This window comes from Taudactylus pleione, unplaced genomic scaffold, assembly GCF_031769625.1.
Source record: "Taudactylus pleione unplaced genomic scaffold, aTauple2 ptg000757l, whole genome shotgun sequence".
NCBI classification, from domain to species: Eukaryota; Metazoa; Chordata; class Amphibia; order Anura; family Myobatrachidae; genus Taudactylus; species Taudactylus pleione.
The window spans coordinates 64,337-89,028 of NW_028285159.1; the positions used below are offsets into that span (position 1 = coordinate 64,337).

The 24,692-nt window shown below is 43.5% G+C and overlaps 1 protein-coding gene across 2 annotated transcripts in view; it reads left to right on the forward strand.

The window, feature by feature from the left end:
• The window catches only part of LOC148477016 (atrial natriuretic peptide receptor 1-like), a 107,518-nt gene that overhangs the window by 26,993 nt on the left and 55,833 nt on the right, over window positions 1-24,692 (forward strand). Inside the window, exons 9-14 of one of the 2 annotated variants that reach the window (XM_088457331.1) lie at window positions 3,623-3,764; window positions 8,237-8,323; window positions 8,763-8,906; window positions 12,800-12,921; window positions 20,709-20,850; window positions 23,706-23,754. In XM_088457331.1, the coding sequence (XP_088313457.1) occupies window positions 3,623-3,764; window positions 8,237-8,323; window positions 8,763-8,906; window positions 12,800-12,921; window positions 20,709-20,850; window positions 23,706-23,754 (686 nt within the window). The remainder of the gene's footprint in view (window positions 1-3,622; window positions 3,765-8,236; window positions 8,324-8,762; window positions 8,907-12,799; window positions 12,922-20,708; window positions 20,851-23,705; window positions 23,755-24,692) is intronic. The other variant, XM_088457332.1, reaches the window with a different exon arrangement.

The following is a 24,692-nucleotide window of genomic DNA, read 5'->3' on the forward strand; positions in this document are numbered from 1 at the left end:
CCACACTTGCGACCTCCATCTATGTGCGGATGCCTTGTGCGGTGCTTGCGCAGTCGGCAATTTCTTGTTAAGGGGCCTATCCATTAGCAGATAAAATGAACGATTGAACGATATATCATTCAATCGTTCATTATATCTGCTATGGATAGGTCCTGAACGATGACAGATGCGCACTCCCGCAGTCGATAAATTGCATCTTTCATCTCTCCAACATGTTGGTCAATTATCGCCTATAGCTGTATGATATTACCAATATTGTGCAGTTTATATGCGGTGAACATCGAACGATATTAGCAGCAGCTACAGAGCGCTGGAGAGAAAAAAATCCACTGAATGATGTCATTCGATATCGTTCATCGTTCATCGTTCGTTGTTTGCCAAAATCTGTTATGTACATGACAGATATCTTTCAGCACAGCCACCGGAATTTTCAAGGGATATCTTTTGTCTTTCATCGCTCAGAAATACATCTGCTAATGGATAGGCCCTTTTACAGTGTATGTAGATATCTGCATGATCCGTCCCCATGTACACTTGCTTCCGACTCAAAATCAGTGTTTAAACCATTATATTTGTTTCGTTTACCATTGCTATCACAATATCTCACAATAACTGCAGATCTCCAAGCCTCCCCATAGGTAAACTCAGGTATCCTGGTATCGGAATACATTCCCTGTGGCACAGCAAACAGGACATTCTTATGGAATCTAGGGGCCTGATTCCGAGATTTTCTAATGCAATCACAACTGCAATCTCTTACTGATCACAGTTGCTAAAATATGCTAATGCCTTCCAAACCTTAGCTGAACATAGGGACACCCACTGCTGCCTTCTCATATCTGTCTGACGATCTACAACAGCGGAAACATCGGTAACAACTGCGCAGATCGGGCAGCCACACAGCTTGTAAGTTGTGACCTGTCTCAAACACTGTGTCTTCCAGACACACAGAGAGCTGTCATGCTACAAAGGAGATTGTATTGGCTAACTTATGCACGCCCATGAAATAGAGTTTAAATGGTTCCGACACGCCTTCATTTCCCTAGCCACCCCCCCGTTACCTCCCCCAGATGTTGACCACGTGTCACTCACTTTGTGCGAGCATGATCGCAATGCAATCGCTACGAGTGCGTAGTGCAGCATTTGTGCATGCCCAATGGCAAACAATCTCTCGATCTGCGTACATATCATCATTGCGTAAATCTCAGAATCAGGCCCTAGGTGCAGATGCTACATTAGATTCTCGATACAATCCATGTTTCTCCAATTACTACAACAATGTCTTACATTCCATACACAAAAATCCATGGGGGCCTTCTCGCAGACTGCTGAGGTGCAAGAAGAAATGTGCCTAACCTCTTCTTTAGATGGGTGTAGCCGGTGCTTGTGGGCGCAGTAAATGCTAATGGGCGCCCGAATGAGGAAACAATTGAATTGCTCAGTCTGGTGCCTATTTGCATAGACGCTCAGCATTTGTATCGCCCCCTACAGTATATGTCACAGATTCAAAGTCATGTCTAATTGTCCTAGTTTAAAGAAATGTTTCAAGTACAAAGAATGCTTAATATGAGGTTAGTATTGATAAATAAGTTGCATAATAAAGTTATCAAATGAGGACATAGATGGACACAGTCCCAGTTTAACAATATTAATCTTGCTTTGCAAACAGCATGTTGTTTGTGTTTTTTCATCATGTAATGAATGTACTAACATTTTTGCTATATATTTTTTAAAAAAATATAGGCCCTGATTCGTTACCGATTGCAACTGTGATTACACACACAATTAGCCGATTGTTGCATTCTGCGCATGCAAATGCATCGCAGTGCACGTGCGCGAAGACTTTACTGCAATCGGACTGTGATCGCAGTGACTAATCAGACCTATCACAGAGTGATTGACAGGAAGTTACCCTTTGTGGGTGGCGACGGGTGGGAGGCCGGCGAAACGCAGGCGTGCCAGTGTATTTGAATGCCGTTACAGGGGCGTGCATAAATTATCCACTGCGATGCCTTACGCAGCTTGGGCTTTCACTGCGTGCGATGAAGTTAGCAATTCCTGAGTAAGGTCAGAGCTTGTGCAAGTGTGCGTGAGGCTCCGATGGTACTCGATGTTACCGATGGTTTTGCAGACTTGCACTTTATGTTAGGCTGCGACAGCATTGCGATTGCAATCATTAGCAAACTTCCGCAGTGAGACTGCATGCGTAATCGCAGCTGCGATCGTAATAGTGATCCGTAATAAATCAGGCCCATACTCCTTAAGAAGATGTTCATTTTAACTAACAAATCTAAATAGCACTTCCCAATTAATCCCAATAACCATCTCTCTCAATAAAATAACTTATTTTGCTGCAGCCATTCTCTAGTTACAGGCTGTCTGTTCTAGCATTGCTTTTCCTGATTCCTAGATGTGTCCCGATCACAGAGCCAGTTAGTTTGAATTAAATTGTGCCCCTTTGCAAACTCATGCCAATACTGTTACACTTATGTGCAATGATAGCCTGAGGCACAGCGCTGAAAGCTCTTTGTTGGTGATGTAAACCTTCATTTGTTAAAGATGATCTAGATTTCCTCCCATCAAACATTGCCCATTGCACTATATAAAACAAGTCTTCAAACTAGCGGCGTCATAATAAATAAAGTTATAATCCCGATATGGTTAAAATGCTTTAAATATCATTACTAATGCATCTGCATCCTCCTATTGAATTACGCTGTTTGCATTTTGTCTGTCAACAACAACAGTTTCGACACTTTAACTACACCCCATAAATGAATAAGCAGTATACTGTATTTTAAGTAGAATAATTGAAAAGTTGTATTTAAATTAAAGGGTAAATATTATAGTTGCATCAATTTACATATCTTGCATATTATTTAGTTTGCACATTTAAAAGAGTAGCCACTGACACAAAAACACCCATGGGCAGCTGGAATACTATAACATTCCTTAATATTGTTTGTACCTATTATCCATTGCCCAACAGGGGAATAATGTTGTAGACACCCACCTTGGTATAATCCGGGGAGTTTACAGGATTGTTTGTATAGTATTCTGTAACATAATAGCAGTGTTATACCTATAATTAGGACCCAAACACTTAGGGGCAAATTTACTTAAGTGAGAGTTTTTAGAAGTGAGTTTTAGAAGATATGTTGCCCATAGCAACCAATCAGATTCTACTTAACATTTAACTAGCACCTTCTAGAAGATAATAGCTAGAATCTGATTGGTTGCTATAGGCAACATCTCTTCTAAAACTCACTTCTAAAAACTCTCACTTTAGTAAATTTACCCCTTACAGTAAGTTACTCTATTAATGATTTTCTGAAACTTTGCAAAGTTTGGATGGTAATAAGATTAAGGTATCTTTCTCCAACATATATAAAAGCAGTTACTTTTCCATACTGGACAACATGGCTCATAATATAATGGGACAAAAATAACAATTTGCCTTCCATGTTCCGGCTTCACTTATATTGTAAACATCACAATAACCTTTGAGAATTTGTGATTTAGCAGTATACACGGAATAAACGACTGCAGGATTTAAGCAATGTTATTATCTGTGTAACAGCTCTTATGAAAAGTTGTTTCAATATTCTATTTTTATCTTCAGATCATTCCACAGATCGGAACCCTACAGGAAGCACACTCCAAGCTGCCAGCACCTCCAATGCCAGTTGTATCACTACCCTGAGCTCCTGCACAGGGGCTGTCAGCACATCCAGAAAGCAATTCTTCACCAAGACTGGCAGATAGTATGTCCTTATCAATCTTACTTTCCTCTCTCTCATTCTCTGCAGTAATTCAATTGAAAACGCTTTTTTGTTGCACAGGCATCAGTCTTATTAAATCTGCTTTATAGTATCTTTCTTTCCATGCTGGTTTATCATAATAACATCAGAATAATCAGTTTACCTTTAAGTATATGTACTCTGGGAATAAAATAGGGAATGCACAAACAAATAGCAACAAAACATAAACATATAAAGCTATAAATGTCACATATGCCCTATTTTATCTTTACTTGTATCTGTCATAATAATTAGGATAGATGACTATAATATACCAGTTTCAGAATTTGACGTTATCTATGACCTAATGAATCTGTTTGTACAGTCTACTGCTGCTTAGGAGTGTGCAGTATGTACCAGACTCCTTTATCTCTTACCAAGACTTTTTGTCAGCATTATTTGTGTGTGGTCATCCCATTAATGTATAATGGTTTAGTTGCAGAATGGGCATGATGTAATTGTGGGTGTTGCAACTCCAAAAATATATCAAAGAAAAGGCAAAGTAGAAGCAGTTATAAAGCCATGGGGCCTGATTCTGATGTGGACGCAATGGGCATTTGTGCAGTTTAGTGATTATTTGCTACTACACATGTGCAAAAAGTCCTAAAAACCCCAACAGTGCATCTCCCTGAGTTTATGCAGATTCGCTGGCATGTAACTACCATAGGTGCAAGGGGTGCAGGTCATGCTTGCTGACATTCTGGTTGCCCCCTCCAGAAGGAAGCAGCCAGGTCGGCATAGCAGGGGGACGTGACCGGCACGGGGGAGCACGGCCGGACATATTACCTGGCATTTGTGGGTGGAACGGGGGCGTAGTCATTTTGGCCCTGTCCCAGCTACACAATGCTGAGAAGACCGGCCCCCAGAGAGGCTTGCCTGCCTTTCCAGGGTCCGGGAGCAGCACCCAATTTACGGGAGGCTCTTGGCCGAATTGGTAGGGTAGGCAAGTATGGTGCAGGTGCTATGGGGCCCAAAGCTTAGGGGGACCCATCTTCCTTGGCAAAGTTACATTTGTTACAGGGACATGCAGTCATACTCTTGAGCTTTGATATACAAATGATTCGAATAATACAAAGAAGATATTTATAACTTATAAACATCTTTGTTGTAATAATTTTTATAGTTAACACTTACCAGCTTTATGGAGCTCCCTGGGACTGCAAGGAGATGAGGCAGGAACAGCTCAGCCTCTTTTTGGGGGTGTGCCTTGAGCAGTGATGGACAGCTTGGATGTGTCATGTGACCAGCAAGTGCACTGCAATGTTTAGAGATCTGAGCTAGGAAATAGGAGAGTGTCATGTGACCAGGAAGTGCTCTGCAGTGTTTAGAAATCAGTTGCAGCAGCAGCAGCAACAAGAGAAGACACAGTGATGCAGACAGGATAATCAATTGACACTGAAGAGTTACAGGGGTCTATTTACTAAGCCTTGGGTTGAGATAAAGTCCCAGCCAACCAGCTCCTAACTGTCACTTTCCCAACACAACCTGTGACATGACAGTTAGATGCCGACTGGCTGGTACTTTATCTCTGTTCACTTTATCTCCACTCAAGGCTTAGTAAATAGACCCCCATAGTGAGTAGGGGATGAGACAGGCTCCCAGCACTCAGACCCATCCCCGTCTCCATGTGTGCCTTCCCAGCCATTGACCTTACCGCATGTCACTGATTATATACATTTTTCAGCATTGGGTTGTACATAGGGGCACTTGCAAACTTTTGCCATGGGGAATTCAAATACCTGGTTACGCCCCTGGTCGCTGGCATTAGAACTGGAAAGGCAAAACCATGGGCATTGCTAGGAGGTGGCCTGAACTGAACGCAAAAAACGGGCATCTTATTGGCGTGTTATGAGTGTGTCGTCGGGGTGTCAGTGAAAGTGGCTGCCTTCTCAGACAGATGCACAGCCACAGAGACTATGGGGAACTTCAGAAGGAGACACTGCGGGATGGTACAAGGGTTAATGGTGCCATGATGGTGGAGTGTTCAGGACCACTGGCAGAGTTGCACCGTTCACCTGCATTGATAGTAGGCGACTCAGAGCTTGTACAGTCCGATGCACGCTAGTACAGAAGGGGAAGACTGAAGCTAGTATTTGCATATCATTGCCACTACAACTAAGCAAAAAATCGCCGCCGCACCTGCAAGAGAGCATCTCTGAATCAGGCCCATAATGAGGTGTATTGCCTGCAGACAGAGCTTTCATACATATCTGTTTATCATATGCATTCTCTTTTTTCAGACTCAATTAAGAGAAATACATTTGAAGAGATATCGCACCTGTAGAAATTATTTAATTCACTTATACCAGTAGCAAAACTTTACAGAAGATTAATGGCATTGTCAGTGTAAATTCATATACATATGGCATATCCTACAGTATATTACGTGAGATTACCTTGTGAATGCCATGATTATTGGGCATAAGCATATGTGCCCATGCAGATTTATGCAATTCTGCCACTTACTCTATCAAGGTAGGCAGTACAGGAAGGGCACTCTTACTCTTAATGGCGTGTTGAGCAGTTGTGCACATATGCAGACCAGAATGAAGATACTGTATATATGTGAGAAAGCCATATTACATGTATCTGCAGATGGCCACTAGCAAACCACTTGTGATTGGCTGTTTGTGATTGCTTCACTGATGCTGATAGTGATTTCTTAGTCGCCCAGGCACATATTATGCTTTTGTGTACCTGTTTAAACTGATTGTTTTTTCATTGCAGACATGGGATGATGAGTTGTTTTTGCTATACTGGAGATGTTTTAGCAGTTTTATTTGTGCCTAATATTGAAGGGTTTGTTGCAAGAAAAATAAATGGTTAAAACCAGACACAATTACTCATCTGAATATAGCTGCCGTTGTACATATGATCACAATTGTGGCATATTTAATTAGTGCAAATTGTGTCTGCAATTTGGAGAGCAGACTCTGCATCAACTCCAATGTGTTTTTGTTTTCCAAACATATTCATTTACCATACTTATGTTTTTTTATTATTCCAACTCCAGTTTTGGATCCGCACATCTGTATGTACTCTAACAACAAAGCAGTCTCCTATATAAGTTAAAGAAGAGGCTTTTTATCATCAAGATTAATCATATGGTAGAAGTGATACTGAAATGCACAAATACAGGAAGTCTGTAGAATTGATTTACTGCATATGTTATGTAGTCTTTCACCATCTATCACCACCTTTATTAGCTGACATATTATTTCATTGTTTGCATGCACTCCAATCCATCCCAAATATAATGAAACAGCAACTAATATTGTTACATCACCCACCAAGCTATTGGCTCTCACATACAGTATTTATAAATTGCAAAAATAAACATTTGATCCTGTACTGTAGATTCACTACTCACACTCAGCTTTCCATTCCTTTGCTGTGTACGGATTTGCCATCTCAGGATGCCATAATCTGTACTGCGAACTGACCTGACCTGCTGCTCTCAGACGCCAGCGCATGTACAGCGAGAAGCAGACATATCGGGCACCTGATATGTCTGTATTCTTCTCACTTCGTCCAGGGATTGCGGAGGGGCCAGACACCTCATGAAGATGCCAGACAGGTAAGTCTACATGAATGTCTACTGAACATCACTATATATCGCATTGATGTGATGCAATATATACTGATATATTTTGCTAGCCACTTCATGTTCTGCATGAATAGACCCAGTAACTCTCCCACTAAGCTGGGTAGCTCCACACTCTAGCTCTGCTACTCAGTCATTCACTGATTCAACTCCACCACTGAATTGAACTGCAACATTACTATTGTGTGTAATACCTCTACTACTCTACAACTATGATTACACTGGATGTCTGTTGACTGGCTAAGCAGTACATCTGCCCAGGGCCAGATTAATAATGGGGCGGATGGAGCTACAGCTCCAGGCCTCCACATAATAAATAGGCCCATAGTTATGACAGCATGTTGACTGGCCATCTGCCATAAATCATAAGTAGTAAAATTATATTTCTATTTACCATACAAAATTAAGCTTTTTTTTATTTTACATATTTAGGGAGACATTGGGGCTGAGAGAATAGGGGTGTACATGCCCACATGGCATTGGCCACACCCACACAGCAATGGTCACATCTTTCTGCTTTTCATAATAGGCCCTTGATCATTTTCAGCTCCAGGCCCATGTAGCCCTCAATCCGACCCTGCATCTGCCCAATCAGCTGGAGGATGACCAGTGCCAGTGTTGGTGTGTAACTCAGGAACTGCTGTGATCCCTGGCACTGGATCACAGGGAGGTTTGTTGAGATGTTTAATTTGCCTGATGCTCTCCATGTAATATGTCAGATTACTTTACTGTAGGTAATGCGTGTCACTAGATATTATGATATTCTGATAAGGCTACAACAAGTGTATCAAAACAATTAAACATACAGTATTATTCTCTTTTTTTTTTTTAGTGATGGCAGAATAGTAGCCATAAAGAAAATCCCAAAGAAGACATTTACCCTCACCAAATCAGTACGGAGTGAAATAAAGCAAATTCGGTAACTGTACTCTGTATTACAGAGCTTAGATATTGCTGGTCACCCCTTTCACATTTTTACCAGTGTCTTTTCATACATGATTGAATAAAAATGGATATATTTGGGATTTCTTACCACTAATCAACTCAAAATATTCTGTAATATCAAATTAATAAAACACATCTTTAAAGTTTATCATTACAGACAAATAGGCAACAAATGTAGAGACTGGGGGGTATATTTGCTAAAGTTCGGGTTTCTAGAAGTGGAGATGTTGCCCATAGCAACCAGTCAGATTCTACTTAACATTTATTTACCACCTTCCAGAAGATAATAGCTAGAATCCGATTGGTTGCTATGGGCAACATCTCCACTTCTAAAATCTTGCACTTTAGTAAATATATCCCAGGGAATAGCATTACTGTGACTTATATGTTCTCAAATTCTCACATCTCTGTAGGGATCTTGATCATCCCAATCTTTGCAAATTTATGGGAGGCTGCATAGAAGTTCCCAATGTGGCTATTATTACAGAGTATTGTCCTAAGGGAAGTTTGAACGATGTGTTGCTGAGTGAAGAGATTCCTCTAAACTGGGGTTTCAGGTAATTATCTAGCTTTTACTAATCTGTAAGTAATTATTGTTCAAATTTATCATGAAAGCACACACTGTAAGTAGCCAACTTGGACAAGAACCAGACATTTGACATTCTGTAAAGTCTTACCAATTGGTGGCTGTCACCCACATCTGTGCTAAGCCCCATATGTTCCAGTTGTAGCATGTCCCCAACAAGACATTACCTTGTATGAACTTCAGGCTGATCCCCTTTGACTGCTCCCTGGACAGGAAAACAATCGTGCAGCCCATAGTACTGTACTATAAAACTAACAGCCTAAATAGAACATAACAACAGATGACCTCTCTGAACACAAGTGCCTTTATACATAGGCCCTCATTCAGAGCCGTACGCTCTGAGCAGAGCGCACGCTCTGCATGAGGGCCGGGCTCCATTTTCATGGAGCGTCCTCCTGGACGCTCGTATAGCTGTGGGTCACCACCCACAGGCTATACGAGCGTGCATTTTGATGGCCGCGATGGTCGTGACCATCGCGACCATCGAAATTGCGAGCCGGAGCCTGCGGTTGAGGTTTTCAACCGCAAGCTCCGGAGTGATTTTGGCTCTATCAGAGCCAAAATCACTCCCACTGACATCACTAGTGATGTCAGTGGGCCGGCTTCTGACGGGAGGCGTTCCCGTGGGAACGCCCCCGTCAGGGAGGCACGCCCCCGGCACGCCCACCAAAGGGGGCGTGCTGTCAATCAACATTGACAGCACGCCCCCTTTGATCGGACACAACGAGCGAAGGAAAGTCCTTCGCTCGTCGTGTCTGGCGCATGCGCACGACGGAGCTCCCTCCATCGTGCGCATGCTCAGTGCAGACCATCGACCCACTTGCGAGCGGACAGCCGCTCGCGAGTGGGTCTGAATCAGGCCCATAGTTCCTTATTAAAGGGCCTAAACACTTTATTTAAATTGTTTCATAGATCACTTCCCAATAACAATACTTCAGTGTGGGCCCCTCCATAGTGATTCTCAGGATTTCCTCTATATAGCAGGGTCTTAGCTAATCCTTCTGCCGATTACCTTTAGTGCTCCTCTGCATTCTCTGTAGCAGGAACGATCCAACACAGGGGTTCTTGTTGAGAACCCTTGAGCTAATACATCAGATTTGCAGTGAAGACAGCCAAGCAGCCCTGAGCGGCAGAGGTCACAGCTATATATGAGTGCCATGGCTGTGTTAAACAGAAGAAATTGGTGTTCCTGCGGCAGTGATTTACCAATGTTCTATTGGGAAAGGAGGTGGTTTAGTAAACTTCTTAAATAAAGTGGAAAATCCCTTTGAGTCTTTACATTATTCTATATACACAGGAGCCATAACAATATTACAAATCACCACATGGATTAAGGATACTCTGGGGCTAGCTTTCTCTACGCTAAATGATATATATCCCACAATATATACAACACCATTCTAACAGCACCCAGTTTAACATTCCTAAATATCTGACCCTAATCTGGCACTTATTGTAATAATCCTTTGACAATAATATGTAATTTCCTAATATTATATTCTTGCCGTATAGTTTTACAACAATGTAAAAGATGGCTGCTGTCATAATGCTACAAGTCTTTTTACATGTTAGGGGATCCACTGTTCAGGTTCAAATTTGTTGAGTAGTATATTTCTTATACTTAAACTACAACTGAAAAGTCTAAATTTTATTTAGCATGGAACACATAGGCTGCTCTACTTACCCACCAATATCCCCCACCCACCCCTAACACACACTCACTCAGGGGCATAGACTCCCCATCCTCACCACACACCCATGACATAGGCTACCAGCCCTATCCACCAATGCCCCCTCAGTACTCAGCTGGGTGCAATTCAGACATGCTCCCGGGGAAGAGACAGGGAAACAATCGGGAAGCTGACTGCCTAAATTCCGGCAGCCGGCTTCCCGACTGTCTTATCCCGGCATGGGTGAAATGCCGGGCGTCTAGATGTAGACGCCCGCATTTCCCCGACGCCGGGAGACCGGCGCCCGGCATCACGATCGTAGTAATGCCGGGCGCCGCAAGCGGACAGCCGCGGGGGGGGAGGGTTAGGTTTAGGGCTCCCGGGGGGGACTTAGGGTTAGGCACCCCCCCGGGAGGGTTAGGCTAGGGGGAGGGAGGGTTAGGGTTAGGCACCCCCGGGGGGGACTTAGGGTTAGGCCCCCCCCCGGGGGACTTAGGTTTAGGCAGCAGGGAAGGGGGTGGTTAGGGTTAGGCACTTAGAGGGGGGATTAGGGTTAGGCACTTGGGGGGGAAGTTAGGGTTAGGCACCCCTAAGGAGGGTTAGGGGGGTTAGGTTAGTGTATACTTACCTATCCACGATCGGGATTTCCAGCGCTGTCGGGCTTCCGCTGCTTCTAACTCTGCTCCTGTCGGGCTGCCGCTGCCGGGAATCGAACCGCGGTATATCATACCCATTCCAAGAGACAGACATGTTTTAAATCCAAGATGAACGATTTGAAATTGCTCTATTCTGGTACAGTATTTTCACTTTGGCCAGCTTGGATTTAAAAAAAGGCTGCTTCTTCCCTGGGAGCCAGCTGAGATGGAGGCACTTTAGGTAGGAGTTGAGGCTGCCTAAGGATTGTGCGGGTGCACACCCTCTGCACACATCTATGGTTTGCTGTGAGAATAAGAATTACATTGTAAGCCTGATTCTGAGTCAGGCCCAGTCTTAGCCGTCTTTCAGTCTTTGGCCACAGTTGCGCCTGTGCCTTTATGCTAATGCCATAACAAAGCCCTCTCATATTTGTACACATGTGTGTCCAAATGGGCAAGGACTGAGACATCCTCTTGCCTAGTGCTTCTGTATTTTAAGCTGTGCGTCTCTGTTTGCAACTGCTTTCAGTCCCACGCCTGCGGCACTGCCATAAAACACAACATTTCTGTGTGTCTTTTTAGCCTCCTCCCCTGTTACAGTACCTCCCAGTCACCGTCCAGGAATGCCCCTTACATTTCTGCTACAGTGCATCTAAATTTGTTTTGCAACTCTGTACGAACAAAATTGGGATGCATGCACAGAGCAACTCAGACACATGCGCATATGCAAAACAGCGCTCCACTGCGTCCGACCTCGCGGCTGCGTCCAACTCAGATTTAGGTCTTATATGTGTTATGTAAATGCATAGACTGTAGCTCAAACAAATAAAAACTGTGGAAGACCTGTGTCAATTTGATTTTGAATATATTAAATATAGTTAATTGTAAGTAAGTTCTTTCCTTTAAGTTTATTTTAGTTTGCAAGTTATAAGCAGTATCTAATGAGACCAAGCAAAATGGCTACCCCCTGTGGCCTTACTTCAGTAAACTTGCTTATTATAGCAATGCAGTAGAAAATTGCAACTATGCATAACCAGAGAAATGATAGCAAGGAACACAGAGCATTCAAAATAACTTATTTTAGTGACCATGGTCCTTTTAGTATCATGTGGATATAGCAAAGTACTGTCATAAATAGGTTGCATGTTCATCTCTGCCTAGCAAATTAAAATATAAGAAACGTACAGTTAAGACAAGGTGAGCGAATATAATACATCAAAACATACTTGTCCTTGCACTTTGTGTTGACACATCGCCCCATTGTCTCTACAGAGAGCCTGCAATTGCTTACTTAGGGATCCATTAATGACCTATGCTTCAAAGGGAGCCCTACAGTAATGCTTTGCATAGCAAAAGGTGTGCAAATCTTACTAGTTATAAATTGGTAACTACTCAATTCTTATGATTTTAATTTATAAATGTGTTCTCTTGTTTGTTTTTCTTGTGTTTTTTTTATTTATACTTAATATAATTTCTTATTTTATTTGGGGGATGTTTAGAAGTAAAATCTGATGCTGAATTGGCAATAAAGTAATAAAAATTAGTTTTTTTGCTTTTAGGTTTTCTTTTGCTAACGATATAGCACATGGCATGGCATATCTACAGCAACACAAAATATACCATCCACGGCTTAAATCCACAAACTGTGTGATTGATGACCGATGGGTTTGTAAAATTACAGGTAAATTTACTGTGTGGATATTAAATGTTGAATATATTTTGTTGTCTATTGTAGATGTGTTGTATATCAGATTAGACTCAGGAGTGCAGTATAACACATTTACTTCAAATAACATCAGTAACTGAACTGAGCACAAACAGGAACTCCCTCCCAGCATGCATAGCCCCATGCAAAGTCTCCTCCTGCTGGGTCCTAGCAGGATACATATCTACATCCCTCCCTTCATAATGATGATAGAGAAGAGGTAACACAATAAAAAGAGAATAACAAAAGGAGAGAGAATGGGTGTGGAAGTTTATGTGACATAATCCCGGAATCGGGAATTGGGCCTGCATACGTGTCCTCACTTGGTGGTATACCTGTTCGGAATGGGAGCCTGGTCATTGCAAAGGATATCTGTTGGTGCCGTTGAGTCAGATGGTGGTTCATTATCAATTGAGGAAGCCACAGGTTCTGACAACCCCGGGCTTGGTGTGATGTGAGAGGGGTTTGTGCCTTCCACTGTTACATTGGGCGCAGTAATAGTCTCTTCAGGTACACTCAGGAGGTGGCGATGATTACGCTCATACACAGCTCCATCTGCTTGAATAACATAGCTGTTGGGCCGGTCGGCTTCCTTTAGAACAGTAGCAAGTTTGTCATATCCTCGAGTGGTCTGTAGTTGAACAGCTTATCCTTCTGAGTAACTGAGGGAGAGCGTGTGCTGTACGGTCATAATTCCTTTTATTAGACATACGCTTAGCAGCCAGGGCTGCATGCACTTGTGTCTGTAATTGAGGCTGTAATTGTTGTTTGGTAATTTGGATTTGGGTTCTGGTGCTACGTGATAACAACCGTTGGGCAGGGGATGGTAATCCATCTCGCGTTATGTTACATAAGTTAAGGAGTGCCAGACAAACGTCGGTCTGGTCTTGTGCACATTTCTCTAACAGATGCTTGGCGGAATGAACAGCTCTTTCTGGGAATCCATTGGATTGGGGATATAGTGGACTGCTGGTGATGTGTGTGAAATCCCAAGTACAAACAAACAGCTTGAACTCATTGCTTGTAAACTGTGTGGCATTGTCTGTAATGAGTTTCTGAAGTATTCCATGTGTGGCAAAGTGCTGTTTGAGCTTGGTAATTATGGTGGTGCTGGTAACAGTGGTTAAGTGATCGATTTCAAACCATCCTGAGTAAGAGTCTACAAGAACCAGGTACTCCTTACCCCTCCATCAGCAGCAGCGACAGACCAGGTTAGGTCTGGTATGTCATGCGGATGCAGTGGCTCTTTAGGTTGGTGTACATGAAGGGCCGCAAACAGAGACCTCCTTCTCTAGATCATGAAACACGGTAGACCAATAGAGCAGTTCCCTGGCCCTGCGCTTCGTGGCCTCCAGACCAGGGTGGCCTTGGTGCAGTTGCTTGGTGTAGTATTTTGCAATGTGTAGGGTATAACAAATCTCTGACATCGCAAAACAATCCCATCTGATAGTGATAACTCATCTCACATGGCAAAGAATGGGCGTAAGACTTGGGATAGCTCCCTGGAAGACTATGGCCAGCCTCGCAGGATAACCTGAGAGAGGCGTTGACATAACTCATCCGCCAAAGATTCTGTATGCAGCTCCTACATTCGGGCAGAGGACAGGAATCGCACAGTCATTACATCATAGTCATCATCAACCGGCAGCGGAGCAGGATGGGGTAGGAAGGCTCTGGAGAGGGCATCAGCCACGAACATTTGTTTGCCATGCTTGTAGACGACGTCTAGGTGGTACCTCTGTAATTTGAGCATCATCCTTTGAATGCATTGTGCAGGGGCTTTTGCAGGATGGTAATGAGCGGTTGGCGGTCAGTTTCGACGGTGACCGGCCGCCCTTAGATGAAATCATGGAATTTGTTGCAAGCAAACACCAACGCCAACAGCTCTTTTTCGATCTGCCCGTAACGCTATTCTGTGTCCGTCAGAGCCCTGGAATGAAAAGCAATTGGTCCATTGTTCTAGAGGCAAACTGTACCCAGCCCGTGCTGTGAATCATCAGCTGAGATCACCACCGGTAAGTGTACATTGAAGTATTTCAGAATAGGAGGGTTGGGGAGTATACATTTAAGTTTTGACATCGCGGCCTGGTGCTGTTCCAAACAACACCACTCCGTATCTTGGTGCAGAAGATGCCGCAGTGGTGCAGTGATCTCACTGTAAGTGGGGATGAATTTTGACAGGTAGTTATTCATCCCTAAGAAGTGTTGGAGGCTAAGTTTGCCCACAGGCAAAGGCATGTGCTGGATGGCTGCCGTTTTGTCAGGGTCGGGTTTAACACCATGGTTAGTGAGGAGGTGACCCACATATGGGACTTCAGCCACTCTGAATCTGGGTTGAGCTTTAAGTTGATAGTACATATTCTGTCCAATACCTGGCGTAGACGTTCGTAATGCTCTTGCATAGTACGGCCCCAGACGAGGATGTCGTCAACTATAATCTCACAGGGGTATCCAGTAAACAGTTGTTCCATACACCGTTGAAACACTTCACTGCCAGTAGTCAATCTGTATGGCATGCGTAGAAAGACATATCTCCCAGCTGGTGTCATAAAAGCAGTGAGGAGGGATGATTCTTTGTCTAATGATATTTGCCAAAACCCACATTTGGCATCTAATGTGCTGAAGATCTTGGCTTCTGGCATGTCAGCAATGACTTGTTCTACTGTTCTCAATGGGTGGCGGGGTCTTAGCAGCGCTTTATTGAGGTGTACAGGGTCTATGCAAATCCTGACAGTCCCATCTTTTTTATAGCAGAAACCATTGCAGAATCCCACTGGGTCGCTTCTTCAATAGGGGCTATGACACCAAGCGCAGTCATGCGCTCTAACTCAGCTAGTACCTTATCCTTCATGGCGATTGGAACCCTCCGGGGTGCACAGACTGTAGGGATGACAGATTCATCTAAACGCATGTGGTATATGAGAGGTAGTTTGCAGATGGTGTCGCATGTGAATAAATCCTTGAAGTCGCAGAACTCTGGGGTGTCTTGTTGTATCATGTGTACTTCAGGCCCCAAATGTATCAACCCAAGGCGCACGCTGTCAGGTAGTCCAAGTAATGGCCTAACGTCACTATCTGCTATGTGGAATAGCAATGGTGCACACGTATATTCGATGGTGGTGGTGCCCACAGTCTTGATAATTTGACCCCCATATGCAACTAAGTTTACAGTGTCTGTGTGATCTATTGTTGCTTGCAGGCTGGTTTTGTGTAGCAGAGTTTTGGACATCACGTTGCATTTGGCACCAGTGTCAATCTTAATCTTCAATGTATTGCCACTCTTTTAATCACATAAATTTGTGAAAATCTCTTCTTGGTTTGCAATTAGATCGACACTTTCACAATATACTGTATCATCAGTATGCGCTGTTGACTCCGTGCCCACGTGGTTGACATTATGCATCTGTGTTACTTGTGGTTCACTATGTGTCACGGTTTGTCTGGATCTGCAACACTTTGCAAAGTGGTTAAGCTTATTGCAGCGGTTGCAGCGTTTGTTAAAGGCAGGACACATCTCCCGCGCAAATGCATGGCATCCCCCACAGTTGTAGCATGGCCTCTATTGCGTTTGTGTGCGCTGTACAATGCATATTTCAGCCTCCCTCCGTAACTCTTTTGTGCCCTGTTCTGATTGCTCATGCAGCATGCAGATGTGAATGGCGGAGTGTAAGGTTAGATCCTTTTCTCGTAGTAAGTGTGAACGTACTGCGTCACTTCGGGTACCACATACGATACGATCTCTGATCAGCTCATCAGTTATTACTCCAAAGTTACATTTGTTTGCCAATAGTTTTAGGGTGGACACGTATGACTGTATATTTTCCCCAGTGTTCTGGTTTGTGGAGTTGAATATGTGTCTGTCCATTATGACATTTTTTACAGGCATACAATTCTCATCAAACTTTGCAATTAATACATCTGGGTCTTCTTTGTTTTCCCCTTCTGCATATGTGAATGTGTCTGCTTTAGTGACTGCCTCTGCACCAGCCAGATTAAACAATGTGTATGCTTGTACCTGCTTTGATTATTCGGACAGTCCAGCCATGCGGTACACAGCCCATTCTCTCCTGAAGTGCACCCATCTATCAGCGATAGTTTCATCAAACACGAGGGGGTCAATGTGGCGGAGCCCTTGAGCCATGGTATCCCGCTTCTGTCACCATGTAGATGTGTTGTATATCAGATAAGACTCAGGAGTGCAGCATAACACATTTACTTCAAATAACATCAGTACATGAACTGAGCACAAACAGGAACTCCCTCCCAGCATGCATAGCCCCATGGAAAGTCTCCTCCTGCTGGGTCCTAGCAGGATACATACAGCATCTACATCTATGATAAGGGATACAAGAAATAAAGTAAAGATAAAGAATCTTGGTAAATCATTCCCACTTATATCTAAAGGGAGATTACATATCAGTTCAAATTGAGAGGAAGGGATGGTGTTAGACCATGAGCAGTGTATCGTCAGGATGGCGCTTGTTCTCGTGAGCAAACGCTGAAAACTTTCAGTTTTTGGAGTTTGCTGAATATCAGGGGGTCCTATTGGACCCCTGATGATGAATGGCCCGGTAACTAAAATATGCGGAAACTAGTGTCCCCGCATGGCTACCGGGCAATTTATCGATGATGAATAGGCCCCTGAGCCATGAAGTGAGTATAAATGATGTAGGGTCTGGCACTACAGTACATTTAGCTCTGTAACACATAGCTATAAAAGATGTAAAAAGTGGTATTAGTGGATCAATGTGATTAGTGCTCTAGCACTATAATATAATAATGTGACACAAGGTGAATCTTTAGATCAAAAGACCAGTATTATATAAAAATAAACATGTCATGAAAACTTGCTAGCGTAATATAGTTTACAAACTGCCTTGGATCACTAATCTCTGTGTGATGGGAGTCTGCAGTTTGTTTGAATGGATTTGGGAAATTGAAACGTGACACATGTTTGAACAGGATGTATTTGTCATCCCGACTGTTGGGATGCCAGCGCTCAGAATGCCGACACCGAAATCCCGACACCAGTCAGAATCCCGGCGCCAGCATTATGACCGCTGACATCCCGACTGTAAGTATTGGGGTTAGCGAAAGGGTGGGGTTTAGGGGTTAGGGATAGGCACTAGGGGGTGGATTAGGGTTAGCCTGCTGGGGGGGGGGAGAGGGTTAGATTTAGTCTGCGGGAGGGAGGGTTAGGTTTAGGTTGTGGGGGATGAGGGTTAGGTTTAGGATGCAGGGAGGGAGGGTTAGGTTTAGGGCAGGCTTGCCGACATTCTGGCAGCCCCCTCCGGGAGGGGGCAGCCAGATCGGACAAGCAGGAAGGAGTGACGCATATAGAGGGGGCGTGGTCGGGGATACTACCATGGAGGCGGGGCAGGGGGCGTGACCGCAAATATCGCATAATATGACCCCGCCCCCGCTTCACAATGGCAAGGTATTTGGCATTGTAAAGCAGGGAGCAGGGTCAGGATGACGCGATTCAGTGCGAATCGCGTCATCGCCCCCCCCTCCCCGCTGCGGGGATTTTTCGGGAGGCTCCTGACCAAATCGGGAGAGTAGGTAAGTATGGTTTAGGGGTAGAGTTAAGGTTAGCTTACTTACCTGTAGGTATCGGCCTGAGCGCCATCATCCCATACCAGACCCGTGTGAACAGCCCATCCCTTGTGTTAAAGATATTTCTACTTCCTTTGACTTGTCAGCCAAACACCCTGCTTCCACACAGAACCAGGGACATGACTGAATGTAAGCAGCAGAAAAGGAGCAATGTTCCCAAAGTAATATCCCCTAAAAAAGCAGGAAAGTCGCCTACAGTATTAAGGGATCTACACATCTCTTTAGCACTAGCCCTACTTTGTACCTGCACTTCCCAGCAAGCAGCACCTAAGCAATAGTTAAATGTATAATATTGTCAGAGAATGAAGAAATTGTCTGCAAGCTTTTTATTTTTATTTTTTCTGAGGAGTTAGGAGCCCCCTAATAGGAGGACTAGAGGGTGCCTGGGTAAGGAGCCAGCTGCCTGCCGATGGGTGGTTTAATTTACTCTAGGGCTGGTAGCCAGGCCTACTAAGGGGCACTGTCTGCCACCGCTGCGGCTAGCAGATGCATGCAGCAGCCTCCTCCAAGTCCTCAGGCCATGGCCCGCCACTAGCACAATGGCGCGGTGTAGGTAGCTGTATCACAGTGATACTGTCTGACCGCCTCCCGCCCCCCCTCCCCAGCTTAAATCAGGATGTCGCTGGCTGCAACAGGGTCAGGGCGCCCTCCCCTATGTGACGCCCTACTCAGCCGCGTAACCAACGTATCTGTAGAACCGGCCCTGTGTATAGTCAGAGCTGGATTAAGACCACATGGGATGGACCCCAGGCAGGAAAATGCCTTTCCCAAGGTATATCCCTGCAATTTTTTATCGAACCAAATTATTTAACATACTGTAAATTACCTCTAAAATTTGTTGATGATATTTTTATTAGAATCTGGAGAGAAAGAGAGAGAGAGAGAGAGAGAGAGAGAGAGAGGAGTCAGCAGGAGCAGGCACCATAATGCTGCACTTTGCCCTTTCCTTCTCTCGTTTAGAAGGTTGCTAGTTGCACAGCTGCCCACCCTATGTCCTGCCATGGATTTGTGGAAGGTCAGGTTGCTGATTCACTAACTGAGAGAACAAAACAAATGCTAGATTAATGGAAAAAGGTAACACAGGCCCATTTTAAACCGCTCAGGTATAGAATAACCTATAGACTCTCAAATAATCTCAATGTTCACAGCACCAGATAATATTTCAGAAGAGATGACTTGATCTTGTGGGAGGCAGTGATCTGTTCACATGTGGGTAGAGCTGCATGTGACAGAGGCACTGCCATGATTGGTTGGATATGGGATGCCAGCGCTCGGGATCCTGGCGCAGAATCCCGACGCCGGCATCCTAACCCTACCCCTAACCCTCCTCCCCCGCAGCCTATCCCTCCCCCCTAGTGCCTAACCCTCCCCCTAACCCAGGGGCGTCTTTGGAGAGGAGAGGGCCTGTGTGCATCCCCTGTCACTGGCCCCCTCCTCTCACTCCGGCGGCCAGCAGACAACTGACGTCGCTGGCCGGCCACCGCAGAATCAATAGACTCTGGGCACTAGAGTGTGCCCGGAGTTTATTGCGCATGCGCAGATCACCGGGGAAATGGTTTGGACGCCATTTTCCCGGCAATTTCCTCACAGCACATGAGTAAAATGCCTGCAGATCTGAGATGGTTTTATCTGCTTTACTGATGTCACTGTAAAATGCGAATGGGCCACCAACAGCCATGCATGTATTACCCGGCGCAGGGGCAAAAGCATATTTTTTCCATCTTCACCTGTCCCTCATTGCTGAAGATGGTGTTACCTAGCGGTGGAAAGGGAAGCTTTCTGTCGCTTGTTAAATTGCACAGACACCGCAGTCCTCATAGCAGGGTATGGGCTGCTGTAATCTGTGACAGTACAGTGACCATGGGAGAAATCAGCAAATTATCTGTGGTATCCCTCTTTGTTTCTACATAAGCCAGAAAAAGCGGTTATCACTGCTTCATAAATAGACCCCCGAGGCATGTTCATGTTCTCATTCTCTGCGGCATCAAACTCAATGTTTAATGTGTTATGTCTTCTCCATTTGTCTGCAGATAAAAACATTGGAAAATAATGTATGTTGTTATTATTGACCATCCAAGACTAATGGCTCATGAGAGGTGGTCATTTGTTTTATTCCTCTCCCCATGTACTTATCGGCCTCCCTGCAGATTACGGTTTAGAGAGTTTCCGAAAAACAATTTCTGCAGAAGATTATGACCTATACCAAGAGCATCCTGTTCACGTGTACATACCTCCAGAGGCTCAATCTGAGTCCAGCCAGGAGAAATCTGCGGCAGCCGACATGAACAGGTGTGTCATGTACAGTGACGTAATGGTTCACTAGGCTGATGTTTCACGGTCGTGATATTCATTCATTGTACAACTTTTTAACGGCAACATATTGAATGTTTAGGTTTACCAAAACACTTACTTTCAAATTATATACAATGAGAAGGAACTTTCATAGCTATCTGCATGCTACAAATATAAATTACATGGGTGTGTCTATAATGAGACAGCTGGGGGAGAGTGGGGGGGAGTTATTGGGAGAAAAAGGTTTTCCCATTCAAAACAGATATGTTTTTTCATCCCATTGTGTATGTTAAGAAGCTTCAGGAACAGCGGGATTCAAATACACATGCGTGTATCCCACACTGACATATTACATCTGAATGTATCTATATGTATGAAAGAAGTGCTTATTTTATTTAAATAGCAGCCTTTACTCTGATGTCCTCTTGTGGGCCAGAGGCGATGGTTTGGCTACCAGATTAGTATAGTGACAGAACCAAGGCATGTTACACATTGTGGTATGTTAGGTCAAAAGTTCTCAAATCAACACGCATTAGGTCGACATGTGAATGTCGATATGGAAGAAATTTCAAAATGTATAGCATTTCCAAAGTGACTCTGTCGACATTCATAGTATCTACACGGATGACATGATAGAATGTCAACCGATCATCCCTGGTGGTCCAGCGGTTACTTTTCTTGTCCCGGCGGCAGCGGCATCTCCACTATCTTCCGGGTCCCTGCGGTCATGTGACTGTCGGTTCCGGCAGATTGATCTGATGCACCAGTGTTCCAGTAAGTACACCTGCTCTATCCCTAATACCTACCCATTCCTATAGTACCTAACCCTAACCTCCTCCCCCCTGCAGCCTAACTCTACCCTCCCAGAGCATTCTAACCCTCCCGGGGAGCGTCTAGCCCTAACAGTTGCCTTTTTGAGAATGTTGACATTTCAGATGTCGACATTGTGAGCACGCCGACATTCTCGGGATGTTGACCTGGTGCATTTCGACATACTGAACCATGTCAACATTCTAGTGTCAAGATTCTTAATGTTCTCTGAATATGGGAACCCAGGACAGGGCCATGTGATAGGCACAAGACTGGTAAAGTACCTGTTAACTGGTGTGTAACAGTGTCCTTATAGCATGCCCTGCAGTGGACAGTTTCAGTAATAGAATCCACATTCCTTATGCTGGGCATCTACTATACAATTATCTGTCAGATATCTGTCCAATCTGGCTGGTTTTAATGAAAACCTGGTAATGTATGGAAGCAAATGACATACATCATTTGCTCACAAACACTGGAAAACAGACAACATGGTCATTCAGACAAATTGGTTAAAACACACAAATTTAACCAATTTGAACAACTGTTTTTTGTCCGTTTTCCAGTGTTTAAGACCATATGTTCGTCTGTCATTTGCTCCCATACATTACCATGTTTTCATTCCAACCAGCCAGATTGGACAGATATCTGACAGATTATTGTATAGTGCAGTGTTGGCTAACCTTGACACTCCAGCTGTTGTGGAACTATATATCCCAGCATGCCCTGCCACAGTTTTAGCATGCCCTAATAGCAAAACTGTAGTAGTGCATGCTGGGTTATGTAGTTCCAACACTGGTATAGTGTATGCCCAGCATTAGAACTCACATGCCTTCAAAACTGCACATTCATTAACTCTCTGCGCACACATCTATTGTATTACACCCGCTGTGTTCCTACAACAGCCAATATGAAACTTACACATATAACACTGACACACTGAATTCTAGCTGAACTCCCCCAAGATCTGTTTACATGTTATAGAGATAAGCAATTGTACAACACTACTTTGTCATAAAGACACATACAGTACATAAATGAATTAAACTCGATATTGCTTATTAATAAAGGAAAAATTTAATTATTGCTACAGTTGGGATGAAATTTATTGACACTAATGCATTAGTAATGTTGGGCAGGATTTTTTCTGCCCAGTATGGCAGCCCAGGCAAGTGCCAATCTGCCTGGCATGAAATCAATGCTCCCAATGGAATTTATTGCCTGACTGTATGGAAACCTAACAGCATAACAGCATAAAATCACTGCCACCAATAAGTAAAAAGTGCCTTGTACCCACGTAGCATAAAAACCTTGCCAGTACACATTCACAAATGATTGCTCTCATTTAATAAGACTAAGGACATTGGCACTTGCCTTTACTTAAAGTTGCACCTACTAGCACTTTAACATCACAGCCTATATTAATTAATGTTTTTGCATTTCTCCCAAAAATACTGATTATTTTATTTATTTTCATGAAAAAATGTATTCTGTTAACATTAGCAGACAAGCCCTGCAGACATTTTAGACCCGATAATTATAGTTTCTTAATCCAAGTACAGGAACACCACACAGTGAAACGGGGTACTAAATACCCAGGACCAGCCTGCTAGAGGGGCCCAGGTCAGCTGCTGAGGAGGACAAATGTCCCCCATTGCAACGTGCGGAGCCGAGATAGTATTTTACATTAGGACGGGGCATGTCACGTCTCCTGGATTTAGCCACGCACCCATTCAATACCCAGGCCCGTGGATGTCTCAATGGCCCTGAATGCACCAAATTCTGTTAGTGTGCCTTGAGTACCGTGGTTGGGAACCCCTGGTGTACAGGATAAATAGGGGGAAGTTCAGTTCACCTTAGAATTCACAGTTGCTTAGTAGTCCCACCTCTTATTATTTGAATCTAGGAGTACTTTGTTTTGAATAAGGTCAGTAGTGAAAACATTATTAAACAATCAATGATTTTGAGAGATTATAATTTTATATATTAAACTTGTATTGTTATTTACTGAAATTAATTAATGTTACCATTTTATTTTTCAGCTATGCTGTCATTTTACTTGAAATAGCAATCAGAAATGATCCTGCATCGGTAAGAAAAGTGTAATTTCAAAGGACCGTAAATGGAACTCTTGAAAAGAAATTACAGGGTTTAAAGAAGAATTCTGAGAAAAAAAACTAGTAATTTAGAATATAAGACAATAGTTTTAGTCACCTCATGCAGTCAAGGTCAAAACAAATATACCAGCCAGAGCTCACTAGGACCCTTATTAAGGCCACCAAAAGCTAAACAAATAAAAAGATGAAGTTACATGGGAGACTTACCTTATGGAGCTCCTTAAACACAAGCTACAATCATCTTGCTTCTGCAGAGCACTGTACATGTGTTCTGGAAATCACGGGGAACTGCATATTTTCTACTGCTCCTATGCAAATAAATAAATAATAAATACAAAAACGGCAAGGGGTGCCAAACATAGTGCATTAAACATATTATTTATCTAAATTGTAAAGTGCATCTGATCTGCGTACCACAGAATAATTGAAAACATGCTCCTCAAACTTAGTGATCTCTTTGAAGTGTTCTCTCCAGAAGAGGTCATTTCTATTTGATAGCTCTGGGTGTTTCCATAGGTAACATCAAAGATGGATGATACTCCTGACTCTCATTGGTAAATTCATATGTACTTCAAAGTGGAAAAGAAGGCACAATAGTGTACCACCGTATTAGTTCACATTAAACAGCTAAAAATGCCCGTACATAGAAAAATAAAAGAATATTTGGGGTCCTGGGATAAATGTGGGGAAGAACTCATGAAGAACTAACACAATTTAGTCTGCATAGGTATCCAGCGGAAAGGTGTCTCCGATCCAGCAAACCCAACACGTTTTATCCTAGTTTACTTACTCGGTGGATACAGATAAGTGAAACTTCTGAAGATGGCATTAGCTACTGGGACCAAGCGCTTGGTAAATTTATCCAGAAAGCAGCCCCCATAGTTTTCTATTGGAGCTACTTTTGCAATCAAA